Here is a 24,977-nt window from a genome sequence, read left to right on the forward strand (position 1 = left end):
ACCAATCGCAAACCTTCCCTTCGTAACTAAAATAGTTGAAAAAGTGGTTTTTAATCAACTCAGCAATTTTTTGAGCTTAAACAGACTTTTGGATAAATTCCAGTCAGGTTTCCGACCTCATCACAGTACAGAAACAGCTCTGATTAAAGTACTGAATGATATAAGATTGAGCACTGATGCAGGGAAGGTATCAGTGCTCGTCTTGTTGGACCTCAGTGCAGCATTTGACACGATTGATCATAATATACTGTTAGACAGGCTGGAAACTTGGGTGGGGTTAAATGGAACAGTCCTTAAATGGTTCAGGTCCTATTTGGAGGAAAGGAGTTACTTTGTGACCATTGGAAATTTTGAATCTGATCGAAAGGCCATGACATGTGGGGTCCCTCAAGGGTCAGTCCTTGGACCCCTGTTGTTCAGTCTGTATATGTTACCTTTGGGTCAAATGCTTCAGAACGCCGATGTTGACTATCATAGTTATGCAGATGACACACAACTGTATTTATCAATGTCCCCAAATGACAGCAGTTCTATTAACGCATTGTGTCATTCTCTAGAGCAAGTTAACAACTGGATGAACCAAAATTTCCTTCAGCTGAACGAAAACAAAACGGAGCTCATTGTTTTCGGCAATAAAGAAAAGAGGATTGCTGTTAAAAAAACAGCTTGAGTCACTGTCTTTAGAAACTAAAGACCAAGTTCGAAATCTTGGGGTACTAATAGACTCAGATCTGACCTTCAGCAATCATATTAAATTCATCACTAAAACAGCCTTTTACCAGCTGAAAAACATATCCAGACTGAAGGACTGCATGCGTCAAGCAGACCAAGAGAAGCTTATCCATGCTTTTATCTCCAGCAGACTAGATTACTGTAACGGTCTTCTGACTGGACTCTCTCAAAAGAACATGAGACACTTGCAGCTCATTCAGAACGCTGCAGCTCGAGTTCTGACCAAAACAAAAATATCAGAACATATTACTCCAGTACTTAAAGGAACACTTTACTTATTGATCCATTTTTAGCAGCAAAAAGTTGCTACTTTTTCAATAATTAATTTGGTGACGTGATTATTTTTTTATGTACATTTAATAACTTTTAAACCGATGTTAAAATGAATCGAACGCCGGCATGTTTGTTACACGTGACTAAATAACCCGGATGTTTACGTCACTAGTGTGTAAACGCTACACTATGGAAGCACTATGCAACGCAGCCGTGCATCTAGCGTCAAACCCGGAAGGATTAAACCTTATCGCTTCGATCCAACACGACAAAATAACCCTACCGAAGGAAAGTCTGCCTTGGATGTGAAAGTTGTGGCGCCACATGGTCTTTTCGGGCACAAAATAAACTTTAACGAACGAGTGAATCAGGCGGGGGGTGGTGCGCGAGCTGCACAGGAATGGACAATCCGCTAATGAATGTGTGCTGTCTGGAAATGAAAGAACTCGAGGATCGGTTCCTTGCGGACAATCTCAACTGCCAATATCCAACAGGTAAAGTGACACACAGTACGAGCAATGCAAAACGTGTGGAACTGACGAACTATTTCAGGAAAAAGAAAAAATAGTAAAATTAAATGTATCATCGTTACAGCGCCCAACCTCCCCTAGCTGTTTTTTTTCTTTTCTTTTTTTGCGTAGCGTCCCGATGATGTAAACGAAAGCTTGCAAGAAGGTTGTGTATTAACCGTGTTTATTTATAGACAGAATGAAGTAAGGAAATGCGAGACGCCGTTACCTAGGCTGGTTATCAATGGTTTGGATCCGAACGAAATGCAAATGAAAGTGGAAGGCACCACAGGAAGAACAGCGGGACAGAACACAAATGTAGTACGTCGCACATGACACATGATAATGACACTAATCCACATTCTATAATTTTTTTGTTAAAATAAGATTATGAACATGGTCAGTTTGTTTAGTATAAACAACTTACGAGCTAATAAAACATAACGTCCTGTCCCCGTACTTGACGATGTTCACACTCAAATGAATTATGAAATAAAACAGTCCGTGCAGTATAATAACGAATTCCCCCCCCCCCCCCCGAAACATGCCTACCTTTCGCTTTAAATTTGCTTCGCTTCTCCGAGATCTTTCAGTGGCCGTAGTTAGACCTCGATTTGTGCCGGCTGTTGGGTGAGAGTGAAGGCTCCGTGTTGCTAGCAGTTGCGGAGGTAGCCGCCAGAGATCCTCCATCGGCTTGATTATTTCCCACGTCTGGTTCTTTAAAGATACTCGGTACTGCGTTGGGCTTTAGTATTAGGCGTGTGGCGTACCCCATCTCAAATTGTAACATATTTTCTTAGTCCTCATGCCTGAAATGTTCGCTGCGCGCACGCCTGCTTGTCCTTCGGGAGGTTGACAGCACTTAGCAAACAAACCATTGTCTACTCAAGTCGTTTTTTTTTTTTTTTTTTGTTTTTTTTTTTTTTGTTTTTTGTTTTTTTTAGGGGGGTCTCGCGGGTTTTTCCTTGCCGACGCCTTGCAAAATTTTGCAATACACAAAGGCATAAGTGACAGTTTGTGTCCTCCTCGTTGTTATGTCTGCGTGAACTACTGTTCGCCAAGCGAGTATACACACTTGTTACGTCACCACTCGGGGGCGTTCCAACACGGAAGTACTTCTATGTTGAAGAAAAGTTAAATAAATCAATATAAGGGTGTATTCTTCAGCTCTTATGCATTTTTCGTAGCTAAACTAACTATTTACTGCCGATCAAGCCATACATGTAAAATTAAAGGAGCCTTCCTTTAAGGATTTACACTGGCTCCCTGTCAGCTGTAGAATCGATTTTAAAGTTCTGCTACTCGTCTATAAATCACTAAATGGTTTGGGTCCTGAATATATCCAAGAAATGCTGATTGAGTCCAAACCCAGCAGGGCTCTGAGATCTACAGACTTGGGCCAACTAGTGGAACCCAGAGTTCGAAGCAAACATGGTGAAGCTGCATTTAGCTATTATGCTGCACACAGATGGAATAGGCTGCCAACAGAAGTGAAGTCAGCCCCGAGTGTAAATGCTTTCAAATCCAGGGTAAAAACTTTGCTTTTTTCTTATACCTTTGATAAGGGACTTTTAAACAGCTTTAATTAAGTGTTTGTTTGTTTGTTTGTTTTTAGTAAATTTTGTAACCTATTTTTATTTATTTATTTTTTTCCTCTGAATGTTAACTACTGTTTCTTGATGCTTATGTGTTGTCTTTCCTCGTGTAAAGCACATTGAGTTGCCTTGTGTATGAAATGTGCTATACAAATAAACTTGCCTTGCCTTGCCTTCTACGATATTACCAGTGTATTTTTTTGGGTGATACAAATTTGAAATATCGCGAAATTGACGTGATGACGTAATGTGTAACATTATACAACCTTTGTCGTGTGGAGGCTGTTTTGCTACAAGAGGTCAAATATAATGCTTAAAAAAATATATTTGCACATTGTGCAGGAAAACTGTTGCAGTATAGTTAAGAGAATTGAGGCTAAATTCACGCGAGGACATAGAAGCAGCTCGTGTTGTTGGAGTGAACAAAAGTTCATTAATTACTGGAGCACTCTTGATTAGACGCACTCCTTATAAAAAATAAATAAAAAATAAGCAGACCGTGGTTGGTTAATGCTGAAGCAGTCGCGTATTGTTTGGCCAAGATTGGCCAAGATAAACAGTCTGCGGTGTTTATTTTACCGTGACCGGTAATTCGCCATCTAGTTCACGTGAGTTTGTGATGCTAACCGACCGCTAAGCTAACGTGCTCTGAATGAGACGATGTGCGAGTTACTGTCGCATAGTAGCGTAAATATGCATATTTGTGTTTTTTATACCCGCTAGTAATATCTACAAACAATCATGGCATTTTATCGCTACTCTGATTAAACAATCAGAGACATTCACGGCAAAATAACGCTCGAGGAGGGTTACCGCCGGTTGCGGCAAAAATAACCACTGCTTACACTTGCCTGCAATGTACTAAGCATGACGCCACAAACTGGCTGCTGCCGTATCATTGGCGACCCCCCTACAACACGAGGCTCTACCACACAGGAGAAAATAATGGACTTTTTTGACTCATGCAATTTGCCACTGACTTATGGGGGTATGTTTGAGTGCGGCTCCCGTGACGTAGAGTAGACAAACGCAACAACTCGCAAACAATCACCGGCACGGCAAACTCGGCGCAACAGGCTGCTGCAGCACTGCCCTTTGTTTGCGCTATCACCGAAAATGTTAATAATTCACATGTTAAAAAGAGTCAGCAGCGTATGATCTTCAGTTCAACAAAGTCTAACCGTGACAGATTAAATAAGCAAAGAGTTACAATATGTTCACGATATCTCTGAAGAGACTCAAGGTAATTGCTTATGACTTTGGTACCATGCAACAAATAACCTGCTGTGAGGGACACATGAGCCACTGCTGCAGACAGGAGCTTTGCTGCCCTCTACATGAGATTTGCAGCTAACAGCTCCTGAGAGCCAAACAATGTACTGAGCTGATTTGTAGTGTATGAGTGTGTCATCTATCAGAAGCTCTCTGTTTCTGTTCAACCATTATCTTATCACCGTAGCCTTCAACAATACTGCATGAATTAGAATGTCAATAAAGTTGTAGTTAATCGAATGGTGGCGGTGGGGGGGTATGTGAGGTACTGAATTATACATGGGCAAAAGTGACCGGTATGCCTGAGAATTATTAAGAATAGTCCAGATGCACACTTTTCAAGGCCTGACCACAACAATCTACTATCCCAAAAAGAACTTTCCACATCATAACTTTAAGCCAGAACAGATAAAGTCCTGTACACATTTATCACCACCAGCTGTTCAATTCTCAGGCAATGCTGCCATCTGACTGGACATTGCTGACTGGATGGAAGGGAGCTACAAATACTGCACAGAGTACGGCAGAGGATAATGAGTTGAATGAGTTTCACAAAAAAAGAATGATACACAATTGTTGTCGGGTTCAGCTGACTTTGCGTAAGAGGCAGGGTGCACCCTAGACTGGTCGCCAACCAATCACAGTGCTATTTCTTTCAAGCAAACGAACCTATGACCAAGAATCCAGTGACTGTCATCCATCCATCCATCCATCCATCCATCTTCTACCACTTATCCTGTTCAGTGTTCGGTAAACTGTCACAGATAGACAGGCAAGCATATGGCACACTTCCCACCTCTAGCCAAATGCAAACGCTACACAGAAAGGTCTGAGACCAGATTCGAAACCAGAACCTTTGACTGTGAAGCAGATGTGCTAATCACGTGGCTCGCCATTCTGCCTAATAATTTACAAACAAGAAACACAAATATTTTTAAATGACAAGGTGATGTTAAACAAAATAATAGGGAAAATAACTACAGGCTGCTATGATGAACTTTTCTTATTCAATGCAGTCTTTTAAACATTTAAATGTGATGGCATCACCTTACATTTTACCATCATATCATGGTTCAAGTTTTTTTTTTTTTGTATCAACTATCAACTACTGTAAACTGCAAAAATCAGATATCTAACCTAAACTTAAACGCTTATCAAGCTATAAAGTCTTATTGATCTTATAAGAATTATTTACTATGCAAAAAATTTCTAAGATTATTAATCTTGTTTTAAAATTACTTGTCTTTTATTTCTTTACTTAGTTTTTCCATCCATCCATCCATCCATTTTCTTGACCGCTTATTCCTCACAAGGGTCGCAGGGGGTGCTGGAGCCTATCTCAGCTGGCTTTGGGCAGTAGGCGGGGGACACCCTGAACTGGTTGCCGGCCAATCGCAGGGCACACAGAGACGAACAACCATCCACGCACACAAGCACACCTAGGGACAATTCGGAGCGCCCAATTAACCTGCCAAGCATGTCTTTCGAATGTGGGAGGAGACCGGAGTACCCGGAGAAGACCCACGCGGGCGGGGAAAACATGCAAACTCCACCCAGGAAGGCCGGAGCCTGGACTCGAACCCAAGTGTTCAGTTGATATGTTATTTTTATTTAAAATAAGATTGTCAGATAAGATCATTCTGCTTATTTTAAGATGCTTATGACTTAAGTATCTTATTTGATCAAGCAGTCTTAGCCTTGAGTGTTAACAGCCAGTTTTAAGGACTGTGAGGCTTAAGACAAATATTTTCCACATTTTAAGATGATTTACCAACATCAAAGGCCCTGAACTGGGGTTTCATAAATTGAATTTTCTTATTTTAACATTTTGCAGAATGTAGTAAGATAAATGGAAAATATAAATAATTGTGAAAACTATCAAACAAAAGTGCAATATAGTAGGGCTGCTGAATTATGAGGACAATATTAATTATAATTATTTTGGTAATAATTGAAAACACGATTAGGAAGATCATTTCTTTTTGGTAGAAAACAAGAAAATGTTTGAATGTAAAAAAATATTCAGACAAATAAAATTCTTTGACACAGTAAGTATGCAACTTCCCTTTCGATGAAACTAAATTTAATAGTTATTTTAAAATTAAAAAATGGTGAAAATGTATAAACATATAAATGTATATAAGGTTTTTTTTTTTTTTTTTTTTTTACAATTATGCTGATTTTGTATATTGTGGAGTGTAATAATTGAAATTGTAATTGAATTTTGATTAATTGAACAGCCCTACAATAAAGCACTTTATTGTATTAGTTTTGTCATATTTACTAAGCTCATGTTCCCTCTTTACAGTAAACAGTGTACCGGCTCAGTGGTCTAGTGATAGAGTGTCTACCCTTAGACTCGTAGGTTGTGAGTTCGATCCCTGGCTGAGTCATACAAAAGGCAATTAAAAATGGTGCCAATTGTCTCCCTGCTTGACACTCAACTTAAAGTACAAATAAAGAGTGACAATTGATGCTCTTTTCCAGTCGTGTTTTAAATTACTTGAATAAGGCCATTTAATAACCTTGAAAAAAAAAAGAGTTTATGGCTTATTTTAAGATTTAATTGCCTGTTTTGTTGCATAGAATAAGTGTATAAAGCTTATTTTAAGATTTAATTTCCTTGTGTTGTTGCTTAGAATAAGTGCATAAAGCTTATTTTAAGATTTAATTATCTTGATTTGTTGCTTAGAATAAGTGTTTAAAGTTCATTTTAAGATTAATATAGATCTACACATTTTTCTTACTTCAAGAATTCTAAGTAAGTAAAATTATCTTACTGCACTGGCAGATAATTTCACTTGTTTCTAGTAAATTTACACTAAGAACAAGTGTATTGTAGCTCATATTAAGCAGACATGTTTTGCAGTGTACAGTATCTGTGTGCAGCTGCAACAATCTTGATCTACGTTATCATTTTTATGTTTGTCACCATAAATCATTGATGAGTAGCTTGTTCATAGGAAAGCTTGCTTCAGAAAAACGAAAGAAAGCCCCTGTTAATCTTATTCATAAGAAGCTCAAATTACCAGTATTGAGCAAAACATCACACATGAGTTACCAAAAACATCGGGGGGTCACTCAACTCAAAGGCTGTCACGAAGCGCTTACAAAGTTAGACCAAAACTTAAAAGCAAGATTTGGAGCTCATTTCTATCCCAAGCCACACCAGAGTTATGGTTGCTCTCTCGGGATTTTTATAACTGTGAAACCCAAAAAATGCATTTGTAACTATTATATTTGTAACTATTATATTAATATTTTCTTCCTCCTTTGCGTGAAAATAATAATAATTGAGAAGTGCTGCCTAAAGTGATAGTATGATAGTTAAAGAGATGCCTGAATTCATGAAATTTATCAATGATGCTAAGATAATTGTTGTTTCACTGTTTTAACAGAATCATATTATTCCAGTTAAAGTCTGATAATACATAGATTAACAATGTTACATAGATTAACAATGTTACATAGGGTTACATAGGGTTTCAGGCTGGGAGGCTGTCCTTCACCTTCAAATTAGAGTAAAAGAGCATAACTTCATTATTTCTCAACATATTGAGAACATTTCACAGATGAATGTAGTTAGCCATGCTGAATGTGATATTGAACTTATTTCATATGAAAATGCTCATTTAACTGCCCTAATTAGAATACATTAAAATAAAAGTTTATATATATATATATATTTTTTTTAAAGAGATGGACTGCATTCACCCCCCCAAAAAAAAACACAAAAAAAAAACTAGAACTTTGACATACTGTAAAATATGAACCCATAATGTAATTTGAAAAAAAATATAGAAAATTTTAATATAGTCTTGGTAGCCATTGTAACAAGGACTCATATTTCCGTGATTTCACTGATAACACTATTTCTCAGGAATTATTGAATGGCTTTTGCTGAAATTTGTTACGCACCTAGCTATAAAGCTATTAAGCGCAACTAAAGCTTGCTGTGACACAGTGACACAGTTACAAGTCTACTTTAAGCTATATTTATCTTAAATGTTAAGACCCAAATAGCTTATTTTTCACAACCTTGACAAAAATATCTTGGGAAATAGTCCTTATAATTGGTCAAAAAATTGTATTTGCATTGAAGAACGTATCATGCAAAAGCTGTTACCTTGAGATATAATATATAGTTAGTTGCGATAGCTGCCATGGACTTTCTGTTTTCATGGATTATCTATACAAAAGATGATGCATACTTCGCTGAATGACGTGAGTCATTATCCTAGCAAAGCCACGTCAACTCTTGAGTTTAATGTTGACCGATAGTCATACATTGCTTAGCTAATGGTTCATGCTTGTGCATTGGTCAAATCTACAAGACTACACAATTGCCGGCATATTAATAACATTCACAAGCAAAGCAAACTACAGTACATGGTACTCATTCTTTTTTTCCTTCGTTTTATGAAGACATTAACTCTTTTACTGCCACACGTTATCAAAAAAAACAAAAACAAAAAAAAAACACCAGTGCCAGCAGCTTTTGAGCATTTTAACTAATCTTTCAAGGCGCAAACAGAATATTGTGTTTTGTTTTGTTTTACTGCATATACAACGTGGGTACCACATGAAAGATCGCATTTCATTCAATTATTAAGTTCAGTAATCCCCACTAATATTTTTTTGTTTCATGACACTCTGTGAATGAGTTTTAATGTGACAAAGGCTTTGTTCATTCACACGTCATCCTTGAAAACGTTTGATTTAATCCGATTTCATCAGAATTTGTCACGTTTCACTTTAATTTCATACACCGGCTGTTTTTGATTCCACAACCCATTGAGCTGGCAGCCAGCGCTGCACTTGGACATTGTACTGGCCATTGATTTAATTAAAAAAAAAAAAAACGTAGTTGATGTCATTTAACGTTTATAGCGGTATACAGTGTTCCCTCGTTTTCCGCTGGGGTTAGGTTCCAAAAAATACCCGCAATAAATGAAATCCGCAATAAATGTTTTAAGGGTCTAAAATCCCCGACCACACAATTTATACACTTTTCTCATTGAGGCATTTACATGTTCTCACATTTCTCTCTTGTTCAAACATTGACAATGTAAAAAACCTTCATAAATTTTATAAAATGGGTATATTACTGTAAAAAAATATGCAAAATTGCACTTTAAAAAAAATCCGCGATACAGCGAGACCACGAAAAGTCAACCGCGTTATAGCGAGGGAAGACTGTACATTGTGATTTTACTAATCGTTATTAAACATTTTTGGCGGTCAAAGAGTTAAGTAGTAAGCAGTTGGGCAGGCCACGTCATTAGGGGCTGCGAGGACACTGTAGACATGACCATGTATGTTATTTTCTGTATTTAAGAGAGGGTTTTGTGCTTTGTTAATGGAAGAGGCAGACAAACATTACTGAGTGAGAGAAACTGAATCGATCACTCTGATAATTGAAGGGAACCTGCATGTTTTGTTTTTTTACTCTCCTCAAGGACGTAGAATTTGTGCACATTCAATTGTACACCGGTGCACGGGGACGAGCGCGAGTTGCATCTGCTTGAGAAATCACTCGTTTCTATGTTCAACCCCAAGCTGAGAACTCAGTGATACATGGCATTTTGGATAAAACAGTTGCAGTAGATTTCAAGGAAGATTTTGAAACTGAATACACTGTCAGTACTTACCCATAAAGGTTATAGTTTCCGTCAACTTTAAAGTCATTGTATGGATGTCCACAACTACAATCAATCTGTTGTCTGCTAATCAGAATACACTATCTTCAATTAAAATACAGTATAATTGGTTGAATGAGGGTGGCTGGTTTGCACATCTGCTTCACCTTTCAGAGGTTACTGGGTTCAAATCCAGGCTCTGGCCTTTCGGGTGGAGTATGTGAACGTGTGGATTTTCTCTGTGTTCTTCAGTTTCCTAATCATATTCCAAAAAAATGAACTGTGGGTTCATTGAAGTCTCTGAATTGTCCTTTATGTGTGAATGTGAGAGTCTATGGTTGTTTCTCTGTATGTGCCCTGCGATTTGCTGGAGAAAACTAAAGCAAATTAAAATTCCACCAGCATCACGGAACAGACTGTGGTCTAAGTCAAGTATAACAGTGTATTATTTATCAAATTAAAATATAATACATTGTAGGGGTGTGCTCGAAAAATCGATACGGCAACATATCGTTGCGGGCCTCATTACAATACACGTATCGATATGCAGGCGTCAGAATCGATATTGCTCAGTAACTTTAAATAAGTAGTTAACATTTGCCTTTGCAGCTTACTTTGTACCTAAAAAATAAAAGCCAGCAGCATCTTTGAAGTTAATTGCCTTCAATTAATGCAAAAACAGCTCACCAGTGATTGGACACTGTGTCTTGCTAAGAAAAATTTAAGCAGAGGAAGAATATCAACATTTATTTACTTATAAACTTAACATGGCATGTGTCTTAATGTACCAATGTTTGTATATTTTGTTTAAAAACGAAATAGAATGTGTTACATGAAAAAAATGTTTTTATTTCCCCAAATATTTCAAATAAGCATATTTTAGAGCTGTAATTTTAATACTTTGATATTTTTGCTCATATAGGCTCATGCATATTAATACATTTTCCCAGTGTGTCTGTGAAAGCTGCTCCTTGCTCTGCAGTGCGTGCACATTTAGACCAGGCATGCCACTTGGCAGTAAACCACAAGAGCTGCTCACAAAAATATTTTTGTCAGTCAGCATAACAAACTTTAGGTATACATATGACTGTTATTATAGAATGCAAGTCAATTAATGTAATATATCGGGATACGTATCGCCTTGAAGATCAAGTATTGGGATACATATGTATCGTGATACGTATCGTATCGTGACCCCTGTATCGTGATACGTATCGTATCGTGAAGTTGGCAGCAATACCCAGCCCTAATACATTGCAATATAAAAGTGCCCTGCGACCGGTTGGCAACCGGTCCAGGGTGTCCCCCGCCTACTGCCCAGAGACCAGCTGAGATAGGCGCCAGCACCCCCCGCGACCCTTGTGAGGAATAAGCGGTCAAGAAAATGGATGGATGGATGGATGCAACATAAAATTGCTGTCAGAATTAGAAGAATGAATGTATAAATAACAAGAAATGTATTGCTTAAAAAAATTTATTCTGCAATCTGCATTAGGCAGAGTTGTAAATGTAAACTTGTTTCTGCCACTGAAGTGAAGCTCAGTGTTAAGCTTAGAAGAATAAACTGGTGCGGTTTGTTACAAGCATGCAAGCAACATATGCGACACATGCATACGTGCATTACAGTACTTTACAATAGCCGTTTTATTTGACCATTTATTTATTTAATTAGTTGCCGCAAACCTCACGATACGATACGTATCACGATACAGGGCTCACGATACGATACGTATCGCGATACATATGTATCCCAATACTTGATCTTCAAGGCGATACGTATCCCAATATATTATATTAATTTTCTTGCATTTTATAAAAACAGACAAAAATATTTTGGTTGGCAGCTCTTCTGGTTTAGCACCAAGCGGTATGCCTGGTCTAAATGTGCACGCACTGGAGAGCAAGGAGCAGCTTTCATAGATACACCAGGAACATTTATTAATTTGCATGAGGCGATATGATCAAAAATATCAGAGTATTAAAATTACAGCTCTCAAATGTGCTTATTTGAAATATTTGGGGAATTAAAAACGGCATTTTTTTCATGTAACACATTCTATTTCGTTTTTAAACAAAATATACAAAAATTGGTACATTAAGACACATGCCATGTGAAGTTTATAAGTAAATAAATGTTGATATTCTTCCTTGCTTTCATTTTTTTTTTTAGCAAGACACAGTGTCAAATCACTGGTGACCTATTTTCTGCATTAATTGAAGGCAATTAACTTCAAAGACGCTGCTGGTTTTTATTTTTTTTTAGGTACTATGCAAGCTGCAAAGGCAAACGTTAACGAGCAATATTGATTCTGACGCCTGTGTATCGATACGTGTATTGTAATGAGGCCCGCAACGATATATTGCCGTATCGATTTTTTTAGCACACCCCTATTAGCTATTCATAATGGGAACTCCTGCAAGCCTCTGGCCAATAGTTTTTGGACTGGATTTGGGTTCGAATTTCCTGCCCTCTGTCTCTGGATGTCACGTCATATGCACATTTTGTACGTGAAGAAGGGAAAATGCAGTTCAATTTTTCAACCACAGGTGGCAGTAGCGATTCGAAATTTAAATTTTCTGTGTTCAGTAGCTTTAAGGTAAGACTGGTTATTGACTTTTTTATTTTGTTAAGATATGTTATACCGTGTTGCACTGGTTGACTTGTTTCTATGCTTGTATGATTGTTGGATTGTGATTCTTCATTAGAGGTTGCACTGTATGAGCATAAATGCTCAGAGTAAACCTCTATAAAGTTTCTTCAGTAAATATGCAGTCTTTTCACTCTTAGCTAAAACTCTACTTGTAGTAGCATCTAGCAATAACACAGCATATAGCAAAGACTTATTTTGGGACAAATCATAATTCTTTTTTATGGCTGAACTAATCAATGATTTCCCAGATGAAAAAGCCATTATTGACTGAACCTGAGCTTTGCTTCATGGAACATTAAATACATAACTTGACTTCCTCTCAAGGGGGTTAAAGCAGCTTTCTGCCCTGAAGGCTGCAGCCAGGAAATGAAAACAGCCATTAGAATTGAAGCAAACCAGAGTGCTGGGATACGCCTGCAATGGCATCGCTCTTGATTAGGTCCTTTCATGTGTTATGCCTGTACAGACGGAGGCTCGTGTTAGCAAATTCTGCTATCAAATACAGTGTAGTCAATGTTTGTTATGTGGGGAAGTATGACTACTAGCTTGATGAAAAATCATTTTAATTAAACATCACTTGAACAGATAGTCCACGACATGGTGACTTATAGCATCTTCTGTAATCCACATAATTTCACATCATGCTCCTCTGGTTTATAGTTTATAGCCTAGTATCAATCTGAATTATCGGCCACCTGACAATCCTTCTTCAGGTGACAGGTTGATGACAAATGTCCATTTTATCAATGTCGGCAGCATTTCCAAAGCTCTCACATAACACGTCTCATCTCTAATCTGTACCGCGTCCAGGCATTTTAGGCCCTCTAATATTCCCAACCACACCCCATCTCCTTCTCTGCGCTGAGAGCAGCACAAATGGTTGCACACACTGAGGTCTGGCATGTTTGTAAAACGTTATTTTTGTTTTTTGTAGCCCTCAGTTGCTACGAGTTACAGTGACATTGTTGTTGCCATGATTGTCAAACCGATTACTCCCACAGTTTACAAGAGTCTATGTAACGTGCACATTGACGGTAAATTGGGAATTGTGAAGTGAAGCATGGGGCGCAGTCCCCATTGATTTAAAAAAAAAAAGAAAAAAAAAGAAAAGAAAAAAAAAACGGGGTTGGATGATGCTATGATTCATCAGCAACACCACTGCTGTCACACCCTTCTATATACTGTAACTCTATAAATGGAAAGGGTTTGACCCCTTTTCAGGTCATCTCAAATGGACAATGATGTTGTGTTGTTTTAAGTTATTGATCCAGTCAGTGAAGCTATCCCACTATAGTATCTGTAAACACGTGACTGTTCGGAGCTGTTGCTACAATGATGCCTCACACAGATGGACTGCATATTTAGCGCATGCAGCACACATCCTATATATATATATATATATATATATATATATATATATATATATATATATATATATATATAATAACAAAGACTGTACAGTATGCACTGGAGGCTGAATTAAATAGGGTGGGGGGTGAAGGGTCTGAGGGTGTTACTCGCAAACATGAGCTTAGTAAACTCAGGCTGCATGTGGACATCCTTTACATAGCATTAACTTGCAACGCATGGGATGTTCTTACTTTAACATGGCTTGTTCTTTCTCCTCTTCCTCCTTTTGCCGAGCCATCACTGACATAATGATTTTCCGCTCCTCCTCGGTGAGATGGCTCAAATCCGGAAGGTCCGGCATGGATGGCGGCACGGTGGGTGGGCGCGGGCCGCTCTGTGGCCCCACCGAGGCGGACATCTTTTCCACCAGCACTCCACCACCACCACCACCGCCGCCACCACCACCACCTCCTCCTCCTATTCCTCGTCGTGTCGTTTCGGCTAACAGGATCCTAGCGATGTTTTTTCAGCCACACCTCAAGAAACGCTGCGCTGATATGGCGGCAGCGGCCCCGAATAGCGCAAGCCACTCATCTTTACAGGCACCTTCGGTTGTGCTTCTTGTTGGTCCTCGAGGGTTTATTTTCTGTGGTCGTCGTTGCCCCAGCTCCACTTGCAGCACCTCTACTCCCCGGGTTCACCAAGAGCCCATTCTAGCGGCTAAGGCCATTTGTAGTGTCGCGCTGAGGAGGAGACGTTTGGTTTCGTTTGGTTTGCCTTCGCCGTCTTTTCTCATCTGGAGCCTCGGATGATTATGGTATAGGCGGAGTCCTCCGTGTCTCTCTCTCTCTCTCTCTCTCTCTCTCTCTCTCTCTCTCTCTCTCTCTCTCTCTCTCTCTCTCTCTCTCTCTCTCTCTCTCTCTCTCTCTCTCTCTCTCTCTCTCTCTCTCTCTCTCTCTCTCTCTCTCTCTCTCTCTCCTTTTGCGGGGATGCGCTTACTCATGAGACCGGGGTCCTCACCGCTATCGCCATCGGTGCAGTCTTTTGACATGCGAGTTACCACCCACGCATATAGCAGTCGCACCCTCACATTGAAACGCGCGGACGAGCTACCCCCACCCCGTCTGAAGATATTTCAGCACCAAGGACAGCATATTCTCAATGTCCACTTTTGTTGGCTTTCTGTAACAGTTAGATACCCATGAGTAATTTAAGCGACCCAACTCTAATTATTAACTCAAACTCAACTAATTATTATTATTATTTTTTAATTAAGTGGCCTAATTCCTGCAAGCCTTCACACAGTGCCAGTCGAAATAAACTGGCCCATATCACAACGTTTTCGGGATGAATTTAGGCTACGCATGGCGGGCAAATAAACCGAAGATTTTTCCTCTACTGATGTCACTATGCCACCCAGTAATTGACGTCACCGAGGAGATGACTGTTCCGCGATGACGTCAATTTCCCGTGGTGCATTATTTTGTCATCGTCGTGACCACGGTTTTTTTTTTCCTTTTTTTCCGTGGGGCCCACTCGTGACAAAGGAACATTCAGTCGGTCCAACGCACTGACCTGGTCCAACGGAGCAGAATTTTTTTGCAAACCAGCAGATTTTGAAATACTGAATATCTGTAATCTCTTCACGAAAATAGAAATGTTGATTTATATTCAGAAATCTTACTGGATGATAAATCAAATATATTCTTTGGGATAAACACCATATTTTATTCACAAAACTGCATAATGGATTTAATTGTATTCACTGCTACACAGCAAATCTGTCCGTGTTAAATTTCCAGTGTTCACTTAAATCTGGTGTAAACACTATTATTCTGAAACTGTTGGGATTAAAATAAATAAATAAATAATTACTCTTTCAGAGTACATTTCCTCAAGTGTTGGAGCAAAAGCGAAGTGTAACTTGAATAGCAATACCTTGAGCGTTAAATTGACCACAGTCACCACACCCTCATTTTCAGTGATGGACAAAATGTCCATGCTGTCGGCATTTCAATAGTGATGCATCCAGTTGTTGCTGTTGGGGCAGCGTAGTCGTCTCCCGACGCTGAGAGCGTGGGTTGGATCCCAGGCCAGTGTAACTATGTGAAAGTATACGTGAGCAACATACTGAATCCCCAAGTTACTCCTGATGCTGTCATCAGTAGTCAAAAGCGAGTGGAGGGCCTTGTAAGGAGGAAAAATGCTATATAAACGAAGTACCTTTCACCAGAATAAGTGTTAGTTACATTTTTAAAACTGACACTAGTGTAAAGTACTTTCAACACTCCTCAGTGTTTACCAGTGTAGATATTTAACACTGTACAGTGTTTAGAGTAACACTGGTTAAGTGTAAAAAAAAGTAACACTTTGAAAAGTGTCAGATTTACACTCGCTGGTGTGAACATATTTTTCTAGTGTTAGATTTAACACTAATCAGTGTTAACCTAAGTAGTGATTTTGCTGTGTAGCATATGGTATTTTTAATTTAATAGAATAATTTGATTTAGAGGCAGATATGACATCGATTTAAATTAAGATAAAGAAAAGAATATGACTGAAATGTGCGTGCCCCACATTTTTCACACAGAAAGGCGATACCTCGTCGTAGTACAAGTTAACTTGCCACACGATGGCACGATAACATATCTATCTGTTCTCATCCGTTCAGTTGGTTTGTCCTGTGCTTTATATTTTTCATGACCACTTCAAAGCCACAGGCTTTAAATTTAAAACAAAACAAAAAATGGCAAGTTTTCTATCACCATGAGTTTCTTCTTTTTAAGACAAATAAGTGTTTTAACTAATTAAATTTATTTAATTTAGACCTTTTGACAACGTATAGTTCGGCAGCGGCGGCTATCAGTTTTCACATTGATTTCAAAGTCATACTCTACTCAAAATTGGTTAGCCAATAGGTTGAATGCCTTAATAATTCATGTACTTATGTTTAAATTTGAATTTAAAGGCCAATAGCAAATTGCTGTTCTGCCAAACAGCTGCAGAAATATTTAATCTCTTTACAGTATTCAACTAAAAATGAGCACAGCAAACTCTGAGCAAAGCTACGTAAAGCCATCAGAGAACTACATACTTCACTGTATGATGTTGAACAGTATCCAAAGTAGTAAGTCGACCGGAATGTCTCAATTTCAATTTAATCTCAAACCTTCATTGACGATTTCTTTTTAAATCTGCAATTACATTTGGGTTATTTTAGAATATAGTGGCATCTAGTGGGAATTTGGAAACACTGCAGTTTGGGTTCAAGCAATACATTGAACCCAAACTGTGGGATATATACTTATTAAAATCTATTAAAAAAAAAAAAAAACACACACACTGTGAATTGAGAAAATATCTTGCAATAATTCATATAGGCCTAATGTCCTCCAACTTCTGCAAAGGTCTCTTCTTCTCTATTCTTTAAAATTAAACAGAATCTTTTTCTATATAAACTTGAACTAGAGTGCACATCAAACAAGGAAAGAAGCCAAAGCAAAAAAAGACATTAGGCCAAAGATGTTGCTTGCTACCGATTTCATTCCGACAAATCGTGGTGACGTTGTCAGAAATGCACTTATGTTGTGTGAAATTAAATCAATTTGATGCTTGCTTTGTGACAGCTAAGACTGTTTGAAAGCGCTTATATAAATGAAAGATGACTTGACAATTTCAGTTAAGTAAAATTTATTAGCTAATGTGATACAGAAGGGTCTCGTTAGGTCCACAACTATTTGGACACATTTTATTACTTGGTCTGCATATGTGGCCAAAATTGGAATTCCAACCAAAGCATCCAAAATGTGGTTGAAGTGTAAATTTATAGATATAATTTTAGTCTTTACAAATGCTAAATACTATAGGAGTATATACATTTTAATAGCTCCGAAGTGTTTTGGCAATTAGCATAAATGTAAATATTGCAATTTTTTTTTTTTATTGAAAATAATTTGCAGTCAATGTCTGGAGCTTATGGACATCACCAAATTCTGCCTTTCCTCTTTGACATGATTCATGCTAATTGTCAGCCTTTTTGCAACTAAATATGCCTGTACACACGGACACTCACACTCTTAGAAGTAAAAGTGCTTGTCAGATCCTTTTTCGGTTCCCCAACTTGTCCTCGTAGGAGAACCCTTTTTTGGTTCCTGTTAGAACCATATATGAAGGTTCCACCAGGAACCCTACCAAAGGGTTCTACCAAGAACATAATGGGTTGTCTTCTCCCTACTCCCTTTTGAACATGTAAACTGTGATTGATAGATGATCGTATAAGGTTCTCCTTTTCTTTTTTTTCTGCTGCTTGTTTGTATGTTCAATAACATCAAATAAAAAAAAATAAAAAAAAATCAAATGTAATTTTGTAGCTCATTTTTGTGACATTAAGCAGACTATTAGGAATTCATTTTGACCTTGTTTGTTCAAGAAGAAAAAAACAACACACTGGAGATCAAATGTGGAAAATCTGTTATATTTATTATGTGCAAAGTTTGCGATAAGACATGTTAGAGTAGCCTTAAATTTTAAAATGAAGGGATGACTTTTCAAAAGAAGTGACAATAAGGACTATTCCCAGTCAAGTTTAAAGATGAACTTCAACAATGTTGACGCATTTTACCTTTCTGAAAGTGATTGATGTACAAGTGTTATTTTAGCAATAAATGTGTCGATGTGTGTAGTAATATAAGATATCAACTATGATAGCGTTTAAACATTACAGATCACGAGTGCGTATGGAGTGTCATTGGAAAATAATCACATCTCCGTCATGCATGTCGGACCCCAAGCATAGCTGCCTGCTCAGTTTGCTGAAGCTGGTAACCCACACAAAGTTACAGATCAATACAAAATGTGCAAGAGAGAAGAGTGCCAACAATTATTTCATTTGTTGAAAAATGAAGCTGATGTTAAAAAATAAATAAATAAATGAAGTCCTCCCTTGTTGGGGATCTTTCAAATGCACGAAATCGGCCCACCGCCTATTCCTCTCCGCCTCAGTACAGGTACCACACTGATGGCGTAGCTGTAGGTCAGCAGACTCTCTACGCAGGAGCGGTAGATGGGGTGTTGAGGTTCTCCCTCGTGAGAAGCCTCAGGAAGTGGAGCCACTGCTGGGCCTGCTTCACCACTGCCACAGTGTTTGTCGTCTAGGACGGGTCTGCTGCGATGTGAAATGAATGGACAGGATAATCACTCGAGCTGGTACACTGCTCTTGGAAGAAAACAAACTACGTTAAGGGGAGATGCACCTGCAAACTGAATGAACGTCCACGTACAGATTTGTGCCAATGCGCAATATGTGTCAATAGGTCATTTGAAGATGAGGAACTCAAGTTGTTGTTCATTTAATATTAATTATAGTTACTAATTTATATGCCAGTAAGATGGTTAAAACACAAACCCTAGGGCACGTGTCGAGATCCAGTCCTCGAGGGCCGGAGCACTGCATATTTTCTAGGCTTCTCTACTCCAACGCACCTGATTCAATGATCAGGATAATTATCAGGCTCCTGCAGAGCTTGCTGATGAGCTTAAATATGGATCAGCTGTGTTGAAAATGGGAGGCCTCGAAAACCTGTAGGGCTGCGGCCCTGGAGGAATTAAGTTTGACACCTATGCCTTTGGGTGTGTAATTAAATTAAACATTTATGTCCAACAAAGTTCCATAGTAGTCCCCCCCCCACCACAAATTTGCTGAGCAACCAAGTAATCATACTTTACTGATGTCTCCTTAAACGGCCATTTACATTTGTGTAACATGAATAAAATACCCTTAATAAACTAAACCGTAACGTCAAATTTTCACCGTGAGTGCGTGGCTTATCAAGCACCTCACTGACTGAAGCTGCATGGCCAGCTGACACTTAAACCCACATAACTGCCACCAATTTGGGTTTTCCCTCCCACACCATATGTTATGAATAACGTACAGTATATGCTAACATACATGCTAAGAGTTGACGCATTTAGTCGTCATTTGCATCGCCAACCTTTATACAACATATAAACAGAATCACCGGTGTTTTCCCAAAATATGTATACTTACTTGCAAACGTAAAAGCCAAGCCTTTCGCACATATTTTGTGTTTTTCGTCGAGTAGAGTGACCACGGACACGAACAGCTGACTGTTGTCACCAACACTGTTGCATTATCGACGTCTGCGAGTGGCTGCGTAACATCACGTGATTTGTAGCGTTGCGTGCGTGCTATTGGTTCAACTGACATAGAAGTCTGCAGCGTTTGCCTGCACGTTTAATGACGTTACAACTTGATTTTTGGGAAAATGTGCAATAATTACGAGTACCAACAAACAAATATGATTAAGAAAAATAAATAAACTTCAAAACATGAACGATCCAGGTCTTCCCTCACTAGGGCTTATTGATCTCAAAAACTAAAGCAGATACGTGGCCTCGGCCCACCGCCTATGCGGGGAGAACTGAGAAGAACACGGACTGAACAGCAAGAGGTCAAATCCGTTACTTCCTGAACACCGAAAAATATGCCGTTTGTCGACTTGCAGAGCAATTTACCAGCAAGCTCATTCTCCGAAGATTTTATTAAAAAGATGTGTTCATTCGTTGCGGCTGTTTTGGGAAAGCCTGTTGACGTGAGTAGTTTTACACCAATTTAGCACCGTCGTTGTGGAAGTGGGCTGAACTACAATAGTATTTGTTAAAATGTAATCAGTGCAAATTTTTATCGCCTCTATCTATGAAGTTCAATTTGTGTGAAAAAAAAAAAAAAAAAAAGTCATCATGCACACTGTCTGTTAACCTTGCTATGCAAGCTGAATGTTGCCAAGTTAACTGTATGGCCGTGTCCGAATGTCCAGCCTTAACCCATAACCCCTCTATGGTACTATACTGTATAGCCCGCACTATATAGTGGCTAATTGAACTTTTTCACACAAAAAAACTGAAAAATACCTTATCACCAGGAATCTCAGCTTCCGGTCCTTATATTTAGTACTAGAAGCAAGATGGATCGCATGTTAACAGCCAGTTTTCAGTACCGTGAGGCTTAAAACAACCATTTTCCACATTTTAAAATGACAACTAACCAACATCGAAGGCCCTGAACTGGTGTTTCATAAGATGAAGTTTCTTATTTTAAGATCTTACATAATCTAGAAATAAGATAAATGGAAAAAATTACAAGTATGAAAACAATCAGACAAAAGTGCAAGTTTGGTTTCGTTCTATTTACTCATCTCATTTTTCATCTTTCCAATGTATCCACATCCAAATTCTGTGGTCTAGTGGTAGAGTGCTTACCCTCAGACTTGGAGGTTGTGGGTTCCATCCCGACCTGAGTTAACTCATTATTTTATTTTATTTTTATATTTTTTTTAAAGCACGTGACCTGCTTGACACTCATGCAAAGTTATCCAAGAGTTTAAAAAAAAATAAAAAATACATACATACATACCGTATGCATTTTAAGAAAATAGTTTTATTAATTACAGCTTGGAAAAAATCAATATAACTTGTTTTTCTTGCATTAAAATACAATTTTCAAGACCACGGTGGTTGATATGGGAGTAGTATAGTTTTCTTATTTTTCTAAATCTTACGGGTAAATTTAAATTTAATTTAATTTAAAAAATTGCGATTGCACAATGCTGGCTGGTCGTGTGTTCCCATTCACTTGAATGAGAGCTCCAACGGGAGAGCTCTCCATTCAGAAATAGCTTCGTGAGCCGGTTGTGAATCGCAATATTTCATCCATGGTGGTCCATATTAAATTGTAAATATAGTTCAATGTTACATTGGCGCGACTTGCTAAAAAAATGTAATTTTTATTTTTATTTTATTATTTTATTTTATTTATTATTATTTATTTTATTTTATATTTATTGTATTTTATTTTATTTTTTTAATATTATTTTTTTATTATCTGTTCTTATTGCTGCTGGATATGTAAATTTCCCAGAGGGAGCCATCCCTAAGAGATCAATAAAGTCAAGTCTAAGTCTAAAAATAAGCGGAGATCTAAAATAAATTAAAAAAAAGAGGTGTTTTCACATGGCCATATTTTTTTTTAACCTAACTGTTTGATTGGGACAGAGAGTAGCCACAATATGCGCCATGTCCTGCATGTTTACAATATGCTTCAGTAGTTGCTATCTCTTTGTACGGTTTCTGATCAGTGATGTTAATGATTTATCCACCAATTGCTCTCTTTCAGAGAATGCACTTGATTGTGAAACCAGGTTTACCAATGTTGATGGCAGGATCTTGCTCTCCCTGTGTGAGCCTGTCGATATCTGCTATCGGAGTTTGTGACACTGCTGACAAGAATAAGGAGCATAGTGCCAAGCTCTTTGAGTTTCTGACCAGAGAACTTGCTCTGACTGAAGACAGGTAAGTCCTGAAACTTACTGTTTTGTTGTCCATGCTATGCCTGATCATACCGTCACCTCACAATCAATGGCGATGACATTCTTTAAAACAAGGAGATAAAAGAAGGAGATTAGCAATATTTTAGGTCACAAATCAATTCACTGATGATGCTTGACACAAGAAACATTAAAGGGTTACTTTACTTATTTAGCCATTTTTGGCAGTCAAACATTAATATTTTGCCCATAATAAAGTTGATATTTTCATTACTTTTCATGTACAATTAGTAGTACCTTTAAAAACACATTTTTCAACTTGCTGTCAACTGAAAATGACATCGCAAGGGCTCAGGTTACCAATCAGCTTCGCTTGTGAATGTCACATGACCAAACCTAGAAAACAGGTGAGCTGTGATTGGTTACCTGAGCCCTTGTGATGTCATTTTCAGTCGATAGCAAGTTGCAAAATGTGTTTCTAAAGGTACTACTAATTGTACATGAAAAATAATGAAAATATCAAATTTATTCTAGCCAAAATATTAACTTTTTATTGCTATAATTCGCCCAATAATGAAGTATCCCTTTTAATATGGAAAGTCTGGTAAGTGCTTGACAGTTGTTGTTTTTTTCTTCTGATTCACAGGATTACCATTCAGTTCCACAGTTTGCAGCCTCACCAGGTTGGGAAGAAGGGAACGGTTATGAGCTTTCTATAAATCATAGTCTGTAAATATGTAACAGTAATTAAACACACACCCGCGCACCCCCACACACAGTTTCAAACAACCTGGTGAGTTTTATTCACAGATACAGTTGTGTAAATGTCTTTTATTTGTATTTTTTTCTACACAATGGCTGCATCGCCTGTTCTATTAAAACCCTTTAACGTCTAAACCTAAAAATATCTGCCTGGGTTTTTTGTTTTTTTTTTTGCTTATTTGACTGTAAAAAGGTAATAAAATGTTCTGCAAGTGTGAATTATGCCCCTTTTTCCATAGCACCTGGAACTTTAATTTCTGGAAGTTATTTATAGTATGTGTGTGTGTGTATATATATTTATTCCGGTAATACCTTTCAAGCATTGAACGTCTCGATGCATTACCTGCCCACAGCACCACCTCCTGAAAGTAGTGTTATGCTTTAAATGTCTTCATAGCCCAATACAAATCCATGTTACAGTCATGTTTACTTATTGAAAACAACTATGCCTGTGTACATTTTTAAAGTCGTCACCATCTTGTTCAGTAACTACAGAAATGTACCGGTAGTAAAAGTTAGGCCTATGGCTATGACGTTTGTTACAGCCTTGCTACAGCCTTCATTTTACATTATCTGATTGTAATTTCAGAGAACTCACCAAACTGAACTCATTTGGCTTTTAGAGAATAGCATACATGACATACTGACATATACTTGTAGAAACGTGTTAGTTGTTTATCAAGCGTGTCAGTCATTTCAAAAAGATATTGTATATTGTGTCTCACCATCAATATACTGTAAACACCCCACAGCTGTTTCTCCAATGCTGGTGAAGTGCACCGTGAGGTGGTAGAAGCAAATATTTATTATCTACGATTTGTATCTGAATGTATGCTAATATCCACTCATTTTGTAGCTTTAACACACAAGTTTAAATCATGCACTACCTACAAGCATTTCACTGCAGCCACTGTACACTAGTGTCACAAAGATTTAATGAATCCAATCATAACTGTAAAGAGGCCTACAGTGTATGCTACTCTAAATGCAATGAAACACGTTCTAGCCAGACAGCTAAAGTGGGCTCCATGGTCTAGTGGACACATGTACAATTTCTTAGTTACTAGAGTGTAAACCTTTGCAAAACGTGTTGGCCTACTTTACTCTGCTATAGCTTCCTGCCTGCTGCATTAAATCCAAATATTACACACATGAGAAAGCTAAAACGCAGAGAATTAACCAATTGTCAAGTGGTACACGAAGCAAGGAAGCGATGACAGTTTATAAATACTGTACCTGTAAAAGTATACATATGGGCGTGTCTGTTGAATGACAGCAACGCCGCCCTTCTCATTCAAGAGTGTTGCAGTGCCGCACTCTGGCATAGGGGGGCGGTGTTGGTCCAGAGAGTGAATGGAAGCGGTGGAGAGCCTGCTCTCAGCGCACTGTACGTTGGTGGGAAAAGCTAAAATAAAGTTTGTGCGAAAGCAACGAAAAGAGAACATGCATGTTCAGCCTCTGTACCACGGTTGAGAGGTCACTGGTAGTCAAAGCCGGTTTTTGCTATGGCCAATGTGGGCGACCGGCCGCCAAGGGCGCAATTCCTAAAAAAACAAAAACAAAACAAAACAATAAATTAAAGAAAAAAATAGGCGGCACCGTGTATAACTGGTTAGCACGTTCGTCTCCCAGTGCTGAGGACGCGAGATCGAGTCCAGGCTTCGGCCTTCCTGGATGGAATTTGCATGTTCTCTCCGTGCCCGCCTGGGTCTTCTCTGGGTACTACGGTCCCCTCCCACATTCCAAAGACATACATGGCAGGTTAATTGGGCACTCTGAATTGTCCCTAGGAGTGCTTGTGAGTGTGATTGGTTTTTTGTTCGTCAGAAATAAAAATGGAAAAACTTTC

The 24,977-nt window shown here is 38.4% G+C and overlaps 2 protein-coding genes and 1 long non-coding RNA gene across 27 annotated transcripts in view; 1 reads left to right on the forward strand and 2 right to left on the reverse strand.

Annotated features, from left to right (window-relative positions):
• rims1b (regulating synaptic membrane exocytosis 1b) overlaps positions 1-14,852 on the reverse strand; it is a 148,401-nt gene extending 133,549 nt beyond the window's left edge. For 9 of the 25 annotated variants that reach the window (XM_077523837.1, XM_077523838.1, XM_077523834.1 and 6 more), the window contains exon 1: positions 14,273-14,474. In XM_077523837.1, coding sequence (XP_077379963.1) covers positions 14,273-14,439 — 167 coding nt within the window. In that variant the 5' untranslated portion in view covers positions 14,440-14,474. Of the gene's footprint in view, positions 1-14,272 lie in introns of all 25 variants that reach the window. The other 16 variants (XM_077523857.1, XM_077523845.1, XM_077523849.1 and 13 more) reach the window with 3 other exon arrangements.
• A 3,627-nt stretch (positions 14,853-18,479) lies between these two features.
• Positions 18,480-20,187, reverse strand: LOC144020422 (uncharacterized). Its single transcript, XR_013283873.1, has 2 exons — positions 20,071-20,187; positions 18,480-19,236 (listed from the first exon to the last, which is right to left on the reverse strand). It is a non-coding gene; the product is annotated as an uncharacterized LOC144020422 (long non-coding RNA).
• Positions 20,188-20,274: 87 nt separating this feature from the next.
• ddt (D-dopachrome tautomerase) lies at positions 20,275-23,347 on the forward strand. The gene is made up of 3 exons (XM_077523893.1): positions 20,275-20,635; positions 22,216-22,391; positions 23,013-23,347. Exons 1-3 carry the CDS (start codon positions 20,528-20,530, stop codon positions 23,083-23,085), a joined length of 357 nt encoding a protein of 118 aa, XP_077380019.1. The 5' UTR covers positions 20,275-20,527; the 3' UTR covers positions 23,086-23,347.
• Positions 23,348-24,977: the final 1,630 nt, after the last annotated feature.

The sequence above is a fragment of the Festucalex cinctus genome, chromosome 6, assembly GCF_051991245.1.
Source record: "Festucalex cinctus isolate MCC-2025b chromosome 6, RoL_Fcin_1.0, whole genome shotgun sequence".
Classification (NCBI taxonomy): Eukaryota; Metazoa; Chordata; class Actinopteri; order Syngnathiformes; family Syngnathidae; genus Festucalex; species Festucalex cinctus.

Excerpts from the sequence above, each read along its gene's own strand:
- ddt (XM_077523893.1), top strand. The coding sequence starts at position 20,528 with ATGCCGTTTGTCGACTTGCAGAGCAATTTACCAGCAAGCTCATTCTCC. Across the intron at positions 20,636-22,215 it reads TTTTGGGAAAGCCTGTTGAC|AGAATGCACTTGATTGTGAA; the intron begins GTGAGTAGTTTT and ends GCTCTCTTTCAG. Across the intron at positions 22,392-23,012 it reads CTTGCTCTGACTGAAGACAG|GATTACCATTCAGTTCCACA; the intron begins GTAAGTCCTGAA and ends TCTGATTCACAG.